At 41.7% G+C, this 18,521-nt stretch overlaps 1 protein-coding gene across 12 annotated transcripts in view; it reads left to right on the forward strand.

Annotated features, from left to right (window-relative positions):
- CNBP (CCHC-type zinc finger nucleic acid binding protein) overlaps positions 1 to 6,011 on the forward strand; it is a 70,457-nt gene extending 64,446 nt beyond the window's left edge. For 4 of the 12 annotated variants that reach the window (XM_080807442.1, XM_080807443.1, XM_080807440.1 and 1 more), the window contains 4 exons: positions 3,321 to 3,458; positions 3,556 to 3,648; positions 3,833 to 4,031; positions 5,013 to 6,011. In XM_080807442.1, the coding sequence (XP_080663568.1) occupies positions 3,335 to 3,458; positions 3,556 to 3,648; positions 3,833 to 4,031; positions 5,013 to 5,130 (534 nt within the window). In that variant the 5' untranslated portion in view covers positions 3,321 to 3,334 and the 3' untranslated portion in view covers positions 5,131 to 6,011. Of the gene's footprint in view, positions 1 to 3,320; positions 3,459 to 3,555; positions 3,649 to 3,827; positions 4,032 to 5,012 lie in introns of all 12 variants that reach the window. The other 8 variants (XM_080807438.1, XM_080807434.1, XM_080807439.1 and 5 more) reach the window with 6 other exon arrangements.
- Positions 6,012 to 18,521: the final 12,510 nt, after the last annotated feature.

The following is an 18,521-nucleotide window of genomic DNA, read 5'->3' on the forward strand; positions in this document are numbered from 1 at the left end:
TCAGTTAGGAATTAGGGTGAGGAGAAGTAGTAGAGTGTAGTGTTTAATCTTTAAATGTTATTTTATTTTATTTTATTTTATTTATTTATTTTTTTTTTTAAAGATTTTATTTATTTATTTGACAGAGAGAGATCACAGTAGACAGAGAGGCAGGCAGAGAGAGAGGGAGAGAGGGAAGCAGGCTCCCTGCTGAGCAGAGAGCCCGATGCGGGACTCGATCCCAGGACCCTGAGATCATGACCTGAGCCGAAGGCAGCGGCTTAACCCACTGAGCCACCCAGGCGCCCCTAAATGTTATTTTAACTAATTGTCTTCTTTCCAGAAGTACTTTTCCTGTGATTTCTTTTTCTTCTGTTCATTTTGGATTTGGGTCCTGTGAATAGAGATACGACAAAATGGAGAAACAGTTCATGAAAAAATGTACACATAGATGAATCAGTTTTGGGGGCGGGGATGGTATCTTCTTTTTACTTACTTATTTATTTGACAGAGAGGGAGAAGCAGGCTCCCCGAGTAAGGAGCCACATGCAGGGCTTCATCTCAGGACCCTGGGATCATGACCCAAGCTGAAGGGTAGAAGGGTAGGTGCTTCACTGAGCCACCCAGGCGCCCAGAGAAGTCAGTTCTTGAGTAGTTTTTTAAACTCGTATTTCTATGCTGAAAGTAAACCTACTTTATATACATGATAATTCATTGTAACGCATTCCTTTTGTAGTTTATTATGAAATAAACTTTTAAAGCATCTGTCTAAAGGGGTGATTAAAACTAGCTATAGAAATGTGTATTGAATATGATTACGATATTTTTAAAAGACAAGTTAATCTTATATATATATGTGTGTGTATATATATATAGGTAAATGTAATTTTTTAGAAGATCTTACTAGAGTGCGAACAAGCAGGAGAGAGAGAAGCAGACTCCCTACAGACCAGCGGCGGTCGGTCCCAGGACCCAGAGATCATACCTGAGTCTAAGCAGGCACTTAACTGACTGAGCCAACCAGGAGCCCTATACATATATAATTTTTAAGATATAATTTTTTAAGATTCGTTTGAGAGTGAGTGTGGGGGGCGGGGGAGAGAACCTTCAGCAGATTCCCTGCTGTAGGAGGAGCCTGACACAGGGCTTGACCTCACAACCCTGAGATCATGACCTGAGCCAAAAATCAAGAGTTGGACACCAAACTGACTGAACCAGCCAGGAGCCCTTCTTGTTTAAATATTAAATGATAAAATACTCAGGACTTGTCAAATTGCCTGTATTACCTTATAAAAGGAAATGATTATTTCTGTGCAAAGAATTCATTGACAGCAATAGTTAAATGTGCTTAAATTGGTCTGGCTATAAACTGGAGAAGATGCAAAATGAAAAGGAGGGTACAAGGTACCATAAGCAGCTCTTTTCTGTGATCTTTTTAGTTTTTATTATTTTTTATCCTAACTCTTCTCTCTGGTGGTAACCAGTACTTTATATGACTTAAAAGGCGAATACTAGTAAAAGAAAGCAAATGTAATCTCATGCTTTGCAAAAACACATTTTTGATCTTTATTGGCTGTTTTCTTCTTTTTTTTTTTAAGATTTTATTTATTTGACAGAGATCACATTAGGCAGAGAGGCAGGTAGAGAGAGGAAGGGAAGCAGGCTCCCTACTGAGCAGAGAGCCCGATGTGGGGCTTGATTCCAGGACCCTGGGATCATAACCTGAACTGAAGGCAGAGGCTTTAACCCTCTGAGCCACCCAGGTGCCCCTGGCTGTTTTCTTCTGACTAAAAATGTGCATTATATATCTTGAAACCACTAACCTTTTTTTTTTTTTAAGTTTTATTTGAGGGGTGGGGGAGGGAGAGAGAATCTTAAGCAGATTCTCTGCTGATCTGCCCATGAGATCATGACCTGAGTCATTTTAAATCACAAGTTGGACGCCTAACTGAGCCACTCAGGTACCCCTGAAACCACTAACTCTTAAGTATCCCATGCTGGTCCCTGCCTGTCCTTCCCCCCACCCCCAATTTTGTTTGTATGGCAAGTGGCAGGAATTGATAAAAAGATCCCTTCGAAAACTTACCCTGAATCTGATTGTAGAGACTTGGGATAAGTATTGAGTTCTTTTGACTATTTGACAATGGAAACTTCTGAAACTGAACTTTAGCTTAATTTTTAGTTAGTGGATTCTCTATAACTTAGCAATGAACTGGTTACTGAAACGGTGGCGGGGAGGGGGGACTTTAGCATTTCACTGTCACTTGAGTTTTGGTACTGTGGTTGACTTGGATAATTCCACTGTCTAGTCAGTCTTAGTTGTTTTGCTAGATCATGGTGCTTATCTTTGAGAGGGTAGTTAAAAAACTTGGTGTACCATGGGTTGACAGTGGGAATAGGGTAAAAATATTGAGATGTGGATGTTACTACGCTGCATTGTTCTGAGCTAGTTTGTTTTTTAAAAACCACTTTCCTAGGAGTTCCATTCTATTCCAGGAATAGTTCCTGTTTATTTTTAGATTGTTACATAAGAAGTATAAAATTCATTTGCTTTAGTGAGAGTTTTGGCCCCCCTTGTAAATAATACCCAATAAAGGAATCCGTGTGACATTCCAAGTAGCCTTGTTTTAAATGTAAAACTACAGGAAAATTGAGAAAGAAGAGAATAAAAGAAAAAGGTCCTGGGCTTTAGATGGTTTTGATACTTTGGTGTACCCTTTTGTTGTTTTTCTAATATTTTTAACATACTGTATCCTCTAGAGAAAATTTATATCCTGCATTTCTTTTAACATGTCTGCTGTAAAGAGTCTGCAGACAAGTGCTGTAGTTAACCAGGCACTGTTCGATGCTAAAGTTAGAAAGTTTCTCTTTAGCTACCCCACACTCTGAAAGTACATACTATGGTTCTGTTGTTTTGAGCTATTCCGATTTTATGACCATTAAATAACCAGTTGCCCAAAATAAAGTTGACTGGCTTATAACCATGAAAATGTGGCCATTAAATGAGACCTGGAAGGAGATATTATTATTTCTAATAATGGACGTGCATTGATACTCTGTGCATTCTGTCGCCCCATTAATAATTGAATAACATTTGTATTAATCCACATATTCATAATTTAATGGTTTTAAAAATCAAATTATATCAAAACGTCTTACATTTTTTCGGTTTTCTTAATAGGCATACGATGCCTAAGTACATAGTTGTGTGGCCCTTTTTCTAACCAGTATCTATGCTGGCTTCTTCCCTCAGAATAATTATCCAGAAATACACTAAAAGGGCAGTAAAAGCTAAAAGTAATTTCAAGTAGTTTAACAATGTCATTTTTAATATTTCGAAGATCTAATTGCAGCCATGAGCAGCAATGAGTGTTTCAAGTGTGGACGATCTGGCCATTGGGCCCGGGAATGCCCTACTGGTGGAGGCCGTGGTCGTGGAATGAGAAGCCGTGGCAGAGGTGGTTTTACCTCGGATAGAGGTATTTTTGTCGAATAAAAAATTTTGAAGCACTTCAGTATTTATTAATATCAAGACTGGTCTAATTAGCCAAATTCTTTTGTTTTTGCCCAAAATAGGTTTCCAGTTTGTTTCCTCATCTCTTCCAGACATCTGTTATCGCTGTGGTGAGTCTGGTCATCTTGCCAAGGATTGTGATCTTCAAGAGGATGGTAAGTATTTAACACTTCTTTTCATACCCTTGTAGAATTTGGAGAGGTGAGCATGTACTACTGCTGCACATAGCATTGGGAAAGACCTAATACCTTTGAGGTTTTGTATTGCATGACTTAAAACAAAGCAGTGTTTTGTAAAGGTTTTATAGTCTTGGTCTGCTTCTTTTCCTTATTGTTGAAGCCTGCTATAACTGCGGTAGAGGTGGCCACATTGCCAAGGACTGCAAGGAGCCCAAGAGAGAGCGAGAGCAATGCTGCTACAACTGTGGCAAACCAGGCCATCTGGCTCGTGACTGTGACCATGCGGATGAGCAGAAGTGCTATTCTTGTGGAGAATTTGGACACATTCAGAAAGACTGCACCAAAGTGAAGTGCTATAGGTAAGTTAGAGTGTTGTTGGAGGAAGGCTTGTGGCAGAGATTACTTTAGAAATGAGTTAGGTATAAATGGAAGGAACTTGGACCATTTATTGAAAGTTGGCTGTGACCAGATGATGACAGTTTTCAGCATATGTAACCAGCAGCCTGTCTGTACATTAGTCACTGTTCTGCCATCAAGGCTTGTGGCTTATGGCAGCTGGACAGCTTACACAACTTTGGAACTTTTAACGATTTAAAAATAAGAACTTTTCTGCTGTAATTTGGAGTTTTCAGAGGCATTGTAGAAAACTGTAATTCCCATACACATATATTTTGTCCTACAGCCAGAAATCTTTGTGGATGAAACATATAATAAAATGTACATATTTAAGGTATAAAATTTGGGAAGTTTTGATAAGTATCTACCAGTGAAATCTTAGAGATTAATTTGTATAAAGGTACGTCTTGGGGTGCCTGGCTGGCTCATTCAGAGGAGAGTGCAACTCTTGATCTTGGGGACATGATTTTGAGTCCTACCTGGGTTTAGAGATTACTTAAGTAAAACTTAAGAAGAAGGTACATCTTGGCCAATGTCATTGATTTTAGCATTTTGGAGGGAGAGAGAATCCCAAGCATGTTCCACGCCCAGCACAGAATGGGTCTTGGGGTTCAATCTCATGACTGTGAGCTCATGACCTGGGCTGAAATTAAAAGTCAGTAGGTTAACCAACAAGAGCCACCCAGGTGCCCCTGTTTTTGGTGTTTTGGTGTTTTTGGTGGATCTGTTATGATGAAAATCTAATTTTATGCCTTAGGCTGCATAATTGAGTGCTTTGTTACTCAATTCCTGCTTCCTGCTCTTAATTTAGGGGTTAATGGGACTCTTGAGGGAAAAAAATGCATTACTTCATTGCTATTGCTTTTTGTTCCGCAGTTACTATTGCTCCAGTACAGTTTTGCATTTTCTGAGTACATTGTGAAAACTCTCTCTCTTTTTTTAAGGTGTGGTGAAACTGGTCACGTAGCCATCAACTGCAGCAAGACAAGTGAAGTCAACTGTTACCGCTGTGGCGAGTCAGGGCACCTTGCACGGGAATGCACGATTGAAGCCACAGCTTAATTATTTTCCTTTGTCGCCCCTCCTTTTTCTGATTGATGGTTGTATTATTTTCTCTGAATCCTCTTCACTGGCCAAAGGTTGGCAGATAGAGGCTACTCCCAGGCCAGTGAGCTTTACTTGCCGTGTAAAAGGAGGAAAGGGGTGGAAAAAAACCGACTTTCTGCATTTAACTACAAAAAAAAAAGTTTATGTTTAGTTTGGTAGAGGTGTTATGTATAATGCTTTGTTAAAGAACCCCCTTTCCGCGCCACTGGTGAATAGGGATTGAGGAATGGGAAGAGTTGAGTCAGACCAGTAAGCCCGTTCTGGGTTTCTTGGATATGTTCCCATGTAGGAGGTAAAACCAATTCTGGAAGTATTTATGAGCTTCCATAAATAACTTTAATTTTAGCATAATGATGGCCTTGGATTGTCTGACCTCAGTAGCTATTAAATAACATCAAGTAACATCTGTATCAGGCCCTACATAGAACATACAGTTGAGTGGGAGTAAACAAAATAAAAAGACAAACGCGTGTTAATGGCTGTGCGAGAAAAATCGGGATAAAGGCCTAAACAGGAACAACTTCATCACAGCGTTGATGCTGGATATACATAAGGTGATGGCAAAGGTTTAGAACACATTTTTTCAAAGACTAAATCTAAAACCCAGAGTAAACATCTATGCTCAGAGTTAGCATAATTTGGAGTTATTCAGGAATTGCAGAGAAATGCATTTTCACAGAAATCAAGATGTTATTTTTGTATACTATATCACTTAGACAACTGTGTTTCATTTGCTGTAATCAGTTTTTAAAAAGTCAGATGGAAAAAGCAACTGAAGTCCTAGAAAATAGAAATGTAATTTTAAACTATCCAATAAAGCTGGAGGAGGAAGGGGAGTTTGACTAAAGTTCTTTTTGTTTGTTTCAAATTTTCATTAATGTATATAGTGCAAAATGCCATATTAAAGAGGGGAATGTGGAGGACTAAAAGCTGACAGTTTGGACTTTTCTTTGTGTACTAACCCAGTCATGTCTTCAGTAATGAAAAACAGCTATTATAAGGAAGTATAGGCTTTAGATCCTTTGGTGTCCTGTTATGCAGGGATATAAAAAATTCCCTTTGTAACCCATTACAATGCTGCCCTTTACCTCTGTGTTCATTCTTGATAGTTTTAATGCCATTGTTGTGTTTTAACATGTGATATTTTTCCTGGGCATCATAAGGATGTGAAATGTTTTTCATTTCTTGTTTTTCTAAGATTTGTTCTAGAGTTGAGACAAACCTTAGAAATTACTTGGTTTAATGAACGAACTCACCTTATAAATGAGTTCAAAGCTTATATAAGCATACATAAGTGGAAGCTTAACTTGTTTGAGAAATGTACAGCTACCTAGAGTCTAGAACCTACGCAAGTATCCCTCCCCCACCCTATGTCCTCTTTTTTTGTTGTTTCCCCACCCCCACCCCCACCCCCCAGCTAAACTAACTATAGTTAGTGGTTTATGCTTTCCCGACTTAGTTTATTCTTTTCCCTTCACACAGCCATGTGGTTCTTCACATTGGATATATATTGTTTTCCCCAGGTAGTCAATTTTTGCAGGGTTAAGATGTTGGTGTCTGAGCTGTGCTCTGCCAATTCCTACTTGGTCTCAATAATAGTCAAAAGGAGGCAAAGTAAAAAAGTGTGAAGCCCTGGCATGTAGGTCCTTTCACTTATGAATACAAGCTAACAAGTTTCTTTCTCCTTTGATATTCGTATTGAGCAAATAATATATATCAGATGTTAACTAGACATGTTAAATGTCTTACTAATTTTTGTTTGTGTTGCAAGTAAAAGATAGCATAAAGGAAGACCTATTTTCAAAGGCATCATTGTTAAATATAGATTCAGGTTTGGGGGTGGTACACATGGGGTTATTCTCCCCCCAAGGTTTCCAGCCTCAAGTTGGAAAACCTAGCAGTGAGAACCCTTTTTGCTTCACACAGCTGCTCTTTGTCCTGCATTTGTAGTACCTAGGAGCCTTTTGTTTAAAACCCTTTGATACGCATAACTGAGGGCCTATTCACAGGCCACATAAGTGTTCTTTCATAAGGTTGCATTTAGTTGCATTGATCTTGATGACTGAGCAAGTACAACGTGAAAATACGTGTATTCTAGGGAATTTGAACTAATTGCTGAGAGCCAATGAGAAGTTCCTGTAGCAAGTAAGGGTTTGTTGTAAGACTTTTTTAAAAAATTATTTTATTTATTGGAGGGGGCAGAGGGAGAGAATTCTTTTTTTTTTTAATTTTCTTTTATTCATTTATTTGACAGAGAAAGATCACAAGTAGGCAGAGAGGCAGGCAGAGAGAGAGGAGGAAGTAGGCTCCCTGCCGAGCAGAGAGCCCGATGTGGGGCTCGATCCCAGGACCCTGAGATCATGACCTGAGCTGAAGGCAGAGGCTTTAACCCACTGAGCCACCCAGGCGCCCGGAGGGAGAGAATTCTTAAGCAGACTCCTCAGTGTGGAGCCTGACACTGAGCTCAGTCCCAAGAGTTGGACACCCAACAACCAACTGAGCCACCCAGGAGCCTTGGTTTTAAGCAACTTTTAAAAAATCGTTTTCAGATAGTAAGTAGTATATTGCCTTGATAGGCAAGCTCTGTCAAAAGGGGGGTGGGTTTGGAGTTTAGCAGCTTTCACTTTGGGTAAGAAACCAAACCCCCATTTCTTAAGGTCTGAGAGTCCTATGCCTGCAAGGTTGATAAAAGGGCAAGGATTTCTCCTAACAAGGGTTGAGGGGATGATGGAAGGATAAGTGGAGGTGCTGCAAGGAATTCTACATTGTCTAACATTTTCATCTTTGCATCCCTGTTAAGTTTTGCTGCCTTTTTGCTTGCTTCTAGAGTAATTTCTCAGCCTCTTGAAGCTGCTTCAGTAGGAGTGGATCAGATGGAATTCTTGCCTACAAACTTACCTTGAAGAATTTAATAAAGAATAGTTAAAAGAATAATTCCATATATTGAAGGGTGCCTGGCTGGCTCAGTAGAGCATGCAACTGTTGATCTTGGGGTCCTGAGTTCAAGCCCCACATCGGGCTTTGGAGGTTACTTTTTTTTTTTTTTTTGAAAGATTTTACTTGTCAGAGCTCGCGCACAAGCAGGCAGAGTGGCAGAGAGAAGCAGGCTCCCCGCTGAGCAAGGGGCCCGATATGGGACTCCTGGGATCATGACCTGAGCCAAAGACAGTGGCTTAACCAACTAAGCCACCCAGGCATCCCTGGAGGTTACGTTAAAAAAATAGGTCACGCTCTTGGGGTCCTGAGATCAAGCCCTGCGTCCTGCTCTGCACTGGGCATGGAGCCTGCTTAAAATTCTCTACCTCAAGGTGCCTGGGTGGCTCAGTGGGTTAAGGCCTCTGCCTTCAGCTCAGGTCATGATTCCAGGGTGCTGGGATTGAGCCCCACGTTGGGCTCTCTGCTCAGCGGGGAACCTGCTTCCCCCTCTCTGCCTGCCTCTCTGCCTACTTGTAATCTCTGTCAAATAAATAAATAAATAAATCTTTAAAAGATTTTATTTGAGAGAGAGCATGACCTCGGGGAGAGGCAGACTCCCCGCTGTGCAGGGAACCCAGTGCAGTCCTCATTCCAGAACCCTGGGATGGTAACCTGAGCTGAAGGCAGACACTTAAGCAACTGAGCCATCCAGGTGCTCCTATTAAGTAGTTAAAATGTTAATTTCAGTGGTCTTTGATACTTTATTTTATTGAAGATTTAGAGTGAGCAAGGGTGGAGTCAGACTCTAAAGCAGACTCCCCACTGAGCACAAAACCCCAGATCATGACCTGAGCCGGAATCAAGAGTTGGATACTTAACTGACCGAACCACCCAGGTGCCCCAGCTTTGACACTTCAAAGACAACTGAAAAGAATTTCCTTCCTTTCCTTACAGTAGATAGTCAAAAATTCTCTTCCCTACGAAATCAATGTGCTGTGTTGCAATGAAGAATTAACAGCGATGGTGTTAATGTAGTGACACTAGTTTTACTTTGGGAGTTCACTGCTGCAATATACTACAATGTACGAACATGTTTTTGATGAGTAGCATAGGACTTTGGGGTAGTTGGCTTCCAGAAAACATTTAGATTATGCTATCTGGTACAGGTTCACTTGTAACCTTGTCTACTTAAAATGCCAGAGGTAAAACCTTGGGTTTGAGGGGAGTGAAGTTTTTTTTTTTGTTTGTTTTTTTTAGATTTTATTTATTTATTTGACAGACAGAAATCACAAATAGGCAGAGAGGCAGACAGAGAGAGAGGAAGGGAAGCAGGCTCCCTGCTGAGCAGAGAGCCCGATGCGGGGTTCGATCCCAGGACCCTGAGATCATGACCTGAGCCGAAGGCAGAGGCTTTAACCCACTGAGCCACCCAGGCGCCCCTGAGGGGAGTGAAGTTTATAGTGCATATTTATCTTTAACCAGCTTTATCTATTTTGAATGTGTTTGCCTTAATATGTATGAGTGTTGTGATCATCCATGATCATCCATGTGAACCTCCATGATACTGAAAATTCTTTAAAAAATTGGGGGCACGTTTTTGTGGTAGACTCTGGTATGTCATAGTAAGCATTAAACATTGCATTTCATGTGTGTACCTGAAGTATTGGGGGCTCCTGTTGTGAGTTTTGTGTGTGCTTGATGTGAAGAGCAGGTAACTGCTGAAGCAGCGGAGAAGTGTGAATCTTAGTAACAGGCTTAACAGCTGGGAGCTAGTAAGCTCTAGAATTAGACATGCAGCCATTTGGCTCTAATTTGTCTAGGTGGGTCCTGAGCTATCACTATTTTATAAGCTTCCAGATGATTCTCAGGTACCACTGGATTGAAAACCATTGGTGTTGGGGCACCTGAGTGGCTCAGTGGGTTAAAGCCTCTGCCTTCAGCTCAGGTCATGATCCCAGGGTCCTGGGATCGAGCCCCACATCGGGGGCTCTGCTCGGCAGGGAGCCTACTTCCTCCTCTCTGCCTTCCTCTCTGCCTACTTGTGATCTCTGTCTGTCAAATAAATTAAAAAAAAAAAAAAAACCCATTGGTGTAAGTAACCAAGGTCATATCCCTGGTGGTGCAGTTGGAATTTGAGAACTAGTCGTGTTCTTATGCTCTTAATTACAATGATTTGTGTGTAATTATCCTTTCTTCTTGCTTTAGAATGGAAAGAACATTCATTACACATAACTGCTTCCCCTCTGTCCATTTTCAACCCCACAACAAACCTTTACAAGGAACTTAGCTGCTATCTGTAATCTTCAAGTGAATGTTCTGATAGCAAGCTAACAGTGTTTTACCTCCTAAGGTAGCTGGTGCATATCCGAAGGCAAGGATGGTGATAGTGTTTTCTTAAAAATAACAAGCCTATCTTTTTTGACTTAATTCCTTACTTTCACTTGTAAAAACATCCTTTTCTAAATGGGCCTGAAGAGATCAAGCAATTTCTGTTGAGTAGTTTGGATGTGTTTTAGTCTTGATCCTTCCTAGTTTTGGTTTCCAGCATTGGAAGTTCTCATTGAGGTTACTCTGCAGCATGGCCCACGAACCAGGGCCTAGAACCTGCCTACTCTTGTCTCCCCAGAGAACATTGCTAACTGACCAAACTTGGGCAGAAAAAATTTGGTGGCAGAGGTCATTCAGTGAATGACCACTTGACTGGGATGGACTTCTTTCCTCAGTGTGGCTCCTTCATTGTTTTGCTTTCACAGAACAACCATCCTTTGCCCTTAGGTTCATTTTAAATATTCTTAGTTGTGGTTAGTATGTCCTCTTGTGACCCCAATAATGAAAGTCATTGGAGATGTGTTATGACAATGGGACCCCAAAGTGGATGCAAGTAGGATGGAACGGGGGGGGGGGAGCGCGGAGGGGACAGTTACCTGGAAGGAGAATGGGGACTCCAGTCCTTCTGTCTACTACATTTATACTTCTTGGATCAGGCCACAAAGCTGTAGGCAATAGGCACATGTACTTGATGTCTGATGCTTAGTTGCTGCACCTAACATTTATGAGGCAGTCCTATGTTGGAGCTCTCAGGAGCTTGCTTGCTTGCTTGCTTTTTTTTTTCAAGATTGATTTATTTATTTGACAGAGTGATCACAAGTAGGCAGAGAGGCAGGCGGGGGATGAGGGGGAAGCAGGCTCCCTGCTGAGCAGAGAGCCTGATGGGGGGGGAGGGGCTCTATCCCAGGACCCTGGGATCATGACCTGAGCCGAAGGCAGAGGCCTTAATCCACTGAGCCACCCAGGTGCCCCTCTCAGGAGTTTTCTAATCAAGAATTGATCATACCTGGTTGAGTGGTTTAAAGTCAGAAGGCTTTTGGCTGATTTAGGTATAAAAAGCTCCTTAGAGGAATGGCATTCATTCAGTGCTTCCGGGTGGTATTTTTAATTTGGAAAAGTCAGAAACTATTTGTGCAAATTATATCGTGTAACACAAGATGACACTCTTCAGGCTATTGCTGTTTGCTTGTCTGCTAATGTTTTTGGGTGATAGTTTCCACACCGCGAACCCGAACTGATAGGGCAAGAGGTCAGAGTTTATAGTCACAGATTGTTTTTTCTGAGTAGGACAAAAATTTAGAGGCAAGATTTTTGTTTTTTTTACATTTTTAAACCATACAGCTGAGGGCTGAAACAGAAGCAAAAAGTTACTTGTCACTGACTTTCAAACCTTTGCTGATTCTCTGTTGTGAATGGAAGAGAAAGTCAATTCACTCTAGTGGTTTTTGTGCCGAATTTCAGAATTAGATCACAGTTCTCCTAGCTGCCAAGTTTATATCGACTTTGTACAAAATTGCTTCATTAACGGGTTTCTGAATCGGATCAGCCAAAAAAATGCCTTGGAATTGGAATATTTGCAGAATGATAAGTGGTAATGTATGGAGGAAACACAAATTTGATTTCATTTAACTTTTTCCTGCTGGGTCAGGATCCAGTGCGCTCTATATATTGCATTTGGTAATATCTCTTAAATCTTTAAGTTGCCCGTCCTTTTTGCAAAAAAGTTGAAGAATCTCTAATGACCTGCATTTGGTTGGTTGTATCCCTGTACTATTGTCTCCTATGGTTTTACCTCCCACAGTTTAGTGGTAGTCAGGTCTAGAAGCTTGATTACATTTTGATAATTTTTTTTAGGCTAGGTACATCTTAGGGGGTTTTGTATGTCCTGTTGCATCACATCAGGAGGGACATAATGTCGGGTTGCCTTACTTCTGGTGATACTAGTCTTGATCAGTAGGTTCCGGTGATTTCAGTGTTTTCTATTATAAAGTCTTCCAATAGCCTTGCACCTCATTGTTTTAGCAGCCACGGATGATAAATAGATCTCTACCAATACTTCAGTTATAAAGAACAAATAGTTAAAGGACCTTAAATCCTTAAAAATGCAAGCCCAGGATAGAAGACCCCAGGAATTAATGAGTATGACTTCTAAATGCTAGCCAAATTATCTTTCACTTTATCCCCCAAGGTCTATTGGTACTGCAGTACCTGGGCCTCCAAAAACCTGATTTTAGCTGCAGGGCCTTGCCCATTTTGGGGACCATAACTTCATGCAACCATTACAGGCTGTGGTGTCAGAATTGACTGGAATGTCTGTTCCAATTTGAAACAGCAAGCAGTTCTAAGCTCCGGTTTCCTCAAATACAAAGTGAAGGAAAAAAACCCAAAACTTGTATTTTGCGCGATCACCGTGATGGATTACACAAAACGTTATTCATAAAGGGCCTACCACTTAACTGGAATAATAAATGGTACTTAACTGTTTTATGCAAACTTCCTACAGTGCCACCAGATTGTTTGTATGCCACCTTGAGAGGAATACCTCAGTATGTTTGGCAAGTCTGAGATAAGGCCTGGTTGAACCAGTTCAGGGATACCTTTAATGCATGCCATTAACTCCAGAGCCTTTGGAAGGCAGCAGATGGTGATGTGAATGAAGCTGGTCAGCTGGGAGATGGAGGAGGTGGTGCTATAAAGAACTGGAGAAGAGCCCACGTCCCTCTGAGGACAATAGCTACTCGGCTTCTCTTAAATGAGATTGTCTAATTCTTTCGTGCATGGAGGAGCAGTCTACTATTTTGAACTTTGTGTAATGCATACTCTGTTAAACCCGAGGAACATTTTGAAAATCAGTTTTCCTTAGGCATTTTGATCTTGATTCTAAATTTGTTCTAAATTTAAACTTTGATTACAAATTTTATCTGGCTTTGAAAATTGGAAACACTACAAATACAGTGGTTTAAAATTTTGTTTATAACTTTGTTCTGCCTTTGTGATGTTCCAGTTGTAAGCCATCCTAATGATTAGGTACTCCAGGATTTTATAATTCTACCATATTCCATTTTTATACTTGTTCTGGAGTGTAAACACTCTCAGACCCAAGAGAAAAAGGATACCGTCTCATCTCAGGTTATCAGCATGGGAGTTTCTGGTATTTGGGGCTGGTTAGCCCTAGATTAGGATACAGAAGTCCAAAGGTGATTAAAGTCTGAGATGTTGCAAGTGAGCTTGAATCCTCTTTTGTAACAATTTCTCCTAGTATGGTCATTCAGCAACAGGTCTCCCAATCCCTATATTTTAAGCACATTAAAAAATGTTTGGACCCTTTCTTCTAGAAACAAAGTGTTCTTGAAATATTTTTTTATTAGGCTGCAGGTGTTGATCGGACCTTTCCATTCTTTGTATAGTTTATAAATTTTTGGATTGTTTAGCTGATTTTGGACATTTTTATTCGTGCTCGCTTTGGCAGCTCATATAAAATGGACATTTTTATTCAATTTTTTGCAGGTGAAAAGTACACTTACTAAGAATAATCTGGGGACGCCTGGGTGGCTCAGTCGGTTGAGTGTCTGCCTTTGCCTCAGGTCATGATCCCTGGGTCCTGGGATCAAGTCCCACATTGGGCTCCCGGCTCAGTGGGGAGCCTACTTCTCCCTCTGCCAGCTTTGCCTGCTGCTCCCCTGCTTATGCTCTCTGACAAATAAATAAAATCTTAAAAAAAAAATACATCTATGTAAAAAGTACTTTCTGTGTAAGAAGAAGTTCCCTTAGCAGAACTCTTTCATGTTTATATCTTTGCAACTAATTTTTAACTTTTAACTAACGAACTTTTAACTTTTCTTAGCAAAAGTATGAACTCATGGGATTTTACAAATTCCTTTTTTTTTTTTTTTAAGATTTTACTTATTAGAGGGTGGGGGAAGGGCGGGTGGGAGAGGGAGAGAGAATCTCAAGCGGAGCGGGGAGCCCAAGGTTGGGCTTGATCTTAAAACCCTGAGATCATGGCCTGAGGTGAAACCAGGAGTCCGAGGCTCACCCGGCTAGGCCACCCAGGCACCCCTCATTTTTACTATTTTATGCTCGTATTGTCACATCTTATTTTCTGCTAAGGACAGAATTCTACAGGATCCATTCAGGGTTTTTCTTGCCCCAGGACGAGGAATCAATCACTGTGTTAGTTCCCTGTTGATGTTGTAACTTCATCACATCCCAAAAGAACCTTGGCCATGTATAGTAACATTCCTAATTCCTAATTCACAGGAATTAGGACATGTACATCTTTGGCAGGGTATTATTCTTCCTTAGTCTGGACTCTGGCCCCTAAAGATTTCACAGCCATCTCACATGCAGAATGCATTCATTTCATCCCAGCGTCACCCCAAGTGTCGACCACTACACACCACCAAAGCAACATTTCTAAGTCTTGGATCCAAAGTCCCAAGTCTCATTGTCTAAATCAGGTATAGGTGAGGGGCGCCTGGGTGGCTCAGTGGGTTAAAGCCTCTGCCTTCGGCTTGGGTCGTGATCCTGGGGTCCTGGGTTTGAGCCCCTCATCAGGCTTTCTGCTTGGTGGGGAGCCTGCTTCCCCCCACCTCTCTCTCTGCCTGCCTCTCTGCCTACTTGTGATTTTTGCCGGGTAAATAAATTAAATCTTTACAGAAATCAATCCAATCAATCAGGTATAGGTGAGAGCTAGATTCGATCTATCCTGGGGTGAAATTCCTCCCCATCTGTGGTTTGGTTTTAAGTTATCTGCTCCCAAAAGTCAATGGTAATAAAGGTATAGGGCATTAGTAACAGATATGGCCCTTTAAAATGGGAGGACCTAGAAGGGAAAAGGGAGTCACTGGTCTCAATTAAAAAATCTAGCTGGGCAAACAGTATCAGGTTTAATCGTTGAGGATATTCTCCAGGCTCAAGCTGACCTCCCAGAAGCCAACCCCTTTTCTTCTTCTTCTTCTTCTTTTTTTTTTTAAACAGAATGAGCACAAGCAGGGGGAGCGGCAGCAGAGGGAGAAGCAGGCTCTGTGCTGAGCAAGGAGCCCGATGGCGGGACTAGATCCCAGGACCCCAGGATCATGACCGGAGCCAACGGTAGCTGCCGAGCCAAGGGTAGATGCTTAACTGACTGAGCCACCCAGGCGTCCCAGTATAGCTGAGTAGATTTATCAGCTTGTTTCCTCCATATAAAATTTTGGGAATTCAACAGCCTTTTTTCATTTTGTTCTTTTTCTGTCCATTGGAGTTCAAGCTGGCAGTACAACCTTATGGGTCTTCTGTGTTTGTCATGGGAATTCACTTCATTAGACAAGAGGCTCCTCCACAGAACTTTCCTGGATAATTCCATCTCTGTCCTGGGTTCTGCTGCAATGATTGGAAGGATTCAGGAGTCACACACCTAATCTCTTACCCTATCTCCAAAGTGGATGAATATTCTGACCTTTTGTTCATTCTGAGGCACTAGAATAAGGTGGTTCAACCACACCCTTGGCTTTTTCTCCAGAGCACACTTCCCAGTGAATCTCCTAATTTTAGCATCTTTTGTAGTATGGATAGGCTAAGATTTTCTCAAATCAAGTTCAGGATCTGTTTTAACAGTACTTCCTTAGGTTATCTCTTTGCTCTTGCATTTTACTATAAGCATCAAAAAAGAAACCAAAACCCCTCTTAGCTAAATACCAAGTTTGTCGTATACAAATTCCACCTTCCACATAACTAGGCTACAACTCAGCTACGTTTCTATCATATAAGGATTTCCCTTTTTTCCAGTTTTTAATAAAGATTATTCATTTAACAGAGATCACAAGTAGGCAGAGAGGCAGGCAGAGAAGGGGGGAGCAGGCACCCCACTGAGCAGAGAGCTGGATGCGGGGCTCCATCCCAGGATCATGACCCAAGCTGAAGGCAGTCTTTAACCCACTGAGCCACCCAGGTGCCCCTTTTCCAATTTCTGATACCATTCCCCAATTCCTTCTGAGCCCTCACCAGCAGTGCTTTTAGTGTCCATATTTCTATTTATGTATTCTCTAAGACACAGATTTTCTTGTTGAGCTCTTCACTTCCTCTGAGTCCTTACTAGCAGAGTTGTTATTATCCATGTTTGTACTAACAATTTGCAGAAAGCATTCTGGGTTTTTCCTATCATCCCCATAATTCCTCCAGCCTTTGTCAGTTGCCCAGTTCCAAACCACTTGTAGATTTTAACATGCACTGACCTAACATTAGGATTTTTTTAAAGATTTTTTTTTTAAAATTTGACAGATCACAAGTAGGCAGAGAGACAGGCAGAGAGAGTGGGGGAAGCAGGCTCCCTGCCAAGCAGAGAGCCTGATTCGGGGCTCGATCCCAGGACCCTGAGATCATGACCTGAGCTAAAGGCAGAGGCTTTAACCCATTGAGCCACCCAGGCGCCCCTAACATTAGGATTTTTTAATAAAGATTTTATTTATTTATTTGACAGAGACACAGCAAGAGAGGGAACACAAGCAGGGGGAGTGGGAGAGGGAGAACCAAGCTTCCCAGGGAGCCGGGAGCCCGATGTGGGGCTCATTCCCGGGCCCCTGGGATCATGAACCGAGCGGAAGGCAGACGCTTAATGACTGAGCCCCTAACATTAGGCGCCCCTAACATTAGGATGTTTTACTTGCATTTTTCTCTAAGTAGGCTCCACACTCAGCGTGGAGCCCAATGCAGGGCTTGAACTCAAGACCCTGAGATCAAGAGCTAGGTGCTTAACCAACTCAGCCACCCAGGGTTTTCACCTGTATTGACAGTTACCGAGCAGGAAGAAGGGTTTAGTGTTGCCTCATATCAGGATTTCTGTGTGAGATTTTCCGGTTCTTCACGACAGAAGTCAAAACCAACCCTGTAGGCCAAATTCAGCCTGCTGGTCAGTTTACAGTTGTTCTGTAGATTAGTGATGTGATCTAATGCTAGGTCACAATTGTAGATGCATAGATAAGTAAGATATTTAGGATTGACACTGGGATATAAGTACAAAAAATCTTAGCAATACAACAGGCTGTTCAGATTTACAGGGTGGCTAAGAAACAGTGTAAATTGGGGCTGTTGGCACACAAAAAAAGGCAGTACAGTGCTAGTGCCTCTGTTGCTTTACTCATTTGGCTATCCTATCTCACGAGCCAGACCTATGGGGCAGAGATAAAAAAACAAAACAAAACAAGATAGGATTCCAGTAGGGCAAAGCCTATAAATCTTAAATTTGGTGATTTAAAGATCATCAGAGGGACGCCTGGGTGGCTCAGTTGGTTAAGTGTCTGCCTTCAGCTCAGGTCATGATCCCAGGGTCCTGGGATCGAGCCCCACAGCGGGCTCCCTGCTCAGCTGGGAGCCTGCTTCTCCCTCTCCCTCTCCCATTCTACCTGCTTGTGCGTGCTCTCGCTCTCTCTCTCTCTCTCTCTCTCTGTCAAATAAATTCTTAAAAAAAAAAAAAAAGCCAAAAGAGCTTTTACAGAGTCCCTGACAGCTAGACCAGCTGACTACATAGACTTGGGTAAGGCCACATAATAGATGTGACTTGCAGATCATGGGGTTTTTGGTTTTAAAATAATTGAGAACTTTACGTAGATCTGTTCTGAGCACCTTATATATAGTTGTCTCTCTTTTTTTTTTTTATTTGACAGAGATCACAAGTAGGCAGAGAGACAGGCAGAGAGAGGAGGAAGCAGGCTCCCCGCTGAGCAGAGAGCCCGATGCGGGGCTTGATCCCAGGACCCTGGGATCATGACCTGAGCCGAAGGCAGAGGATTTAACCCACTGAGCCACCCAGGCGCCCCTATAGTTGTCTCTTTTAACAACTCTAAAGCAAATGTCCCAATTTCATGAATGAGGAAAAATGAAAATAGAAAGGTAAATACTATTATGGCAATTTCACAGACTAGAAATTAAACACAGGGGTTAAGTCATCTAAGGCTGTCTAAATTGTCTCAAATGAGGAAGGCATAAACGGGATTAGTTCGGTAACAAAATGAAGGAAGGGTGCTGTGGGCAGAAGGAAGAGCATGGGCAAAGACAGGACCAGTGTGCACAGAGAAAGAAAGGACATTAGCAGACTGTGGCAGGATGAATGGTATAATCAGGAT

The sequence above is a fragment of the Martes martes genome (genome assembly GCF_963455335.1).
Source record: "Martes martes genome assembly, chromosome: 1".
Classification (NCBI taxonomy): domain Eukaryota; kingdom Metazoa; phylum Chordata; class Mammalia; order Carnivora; family Mustelidae; genus Martes; species Martes martes.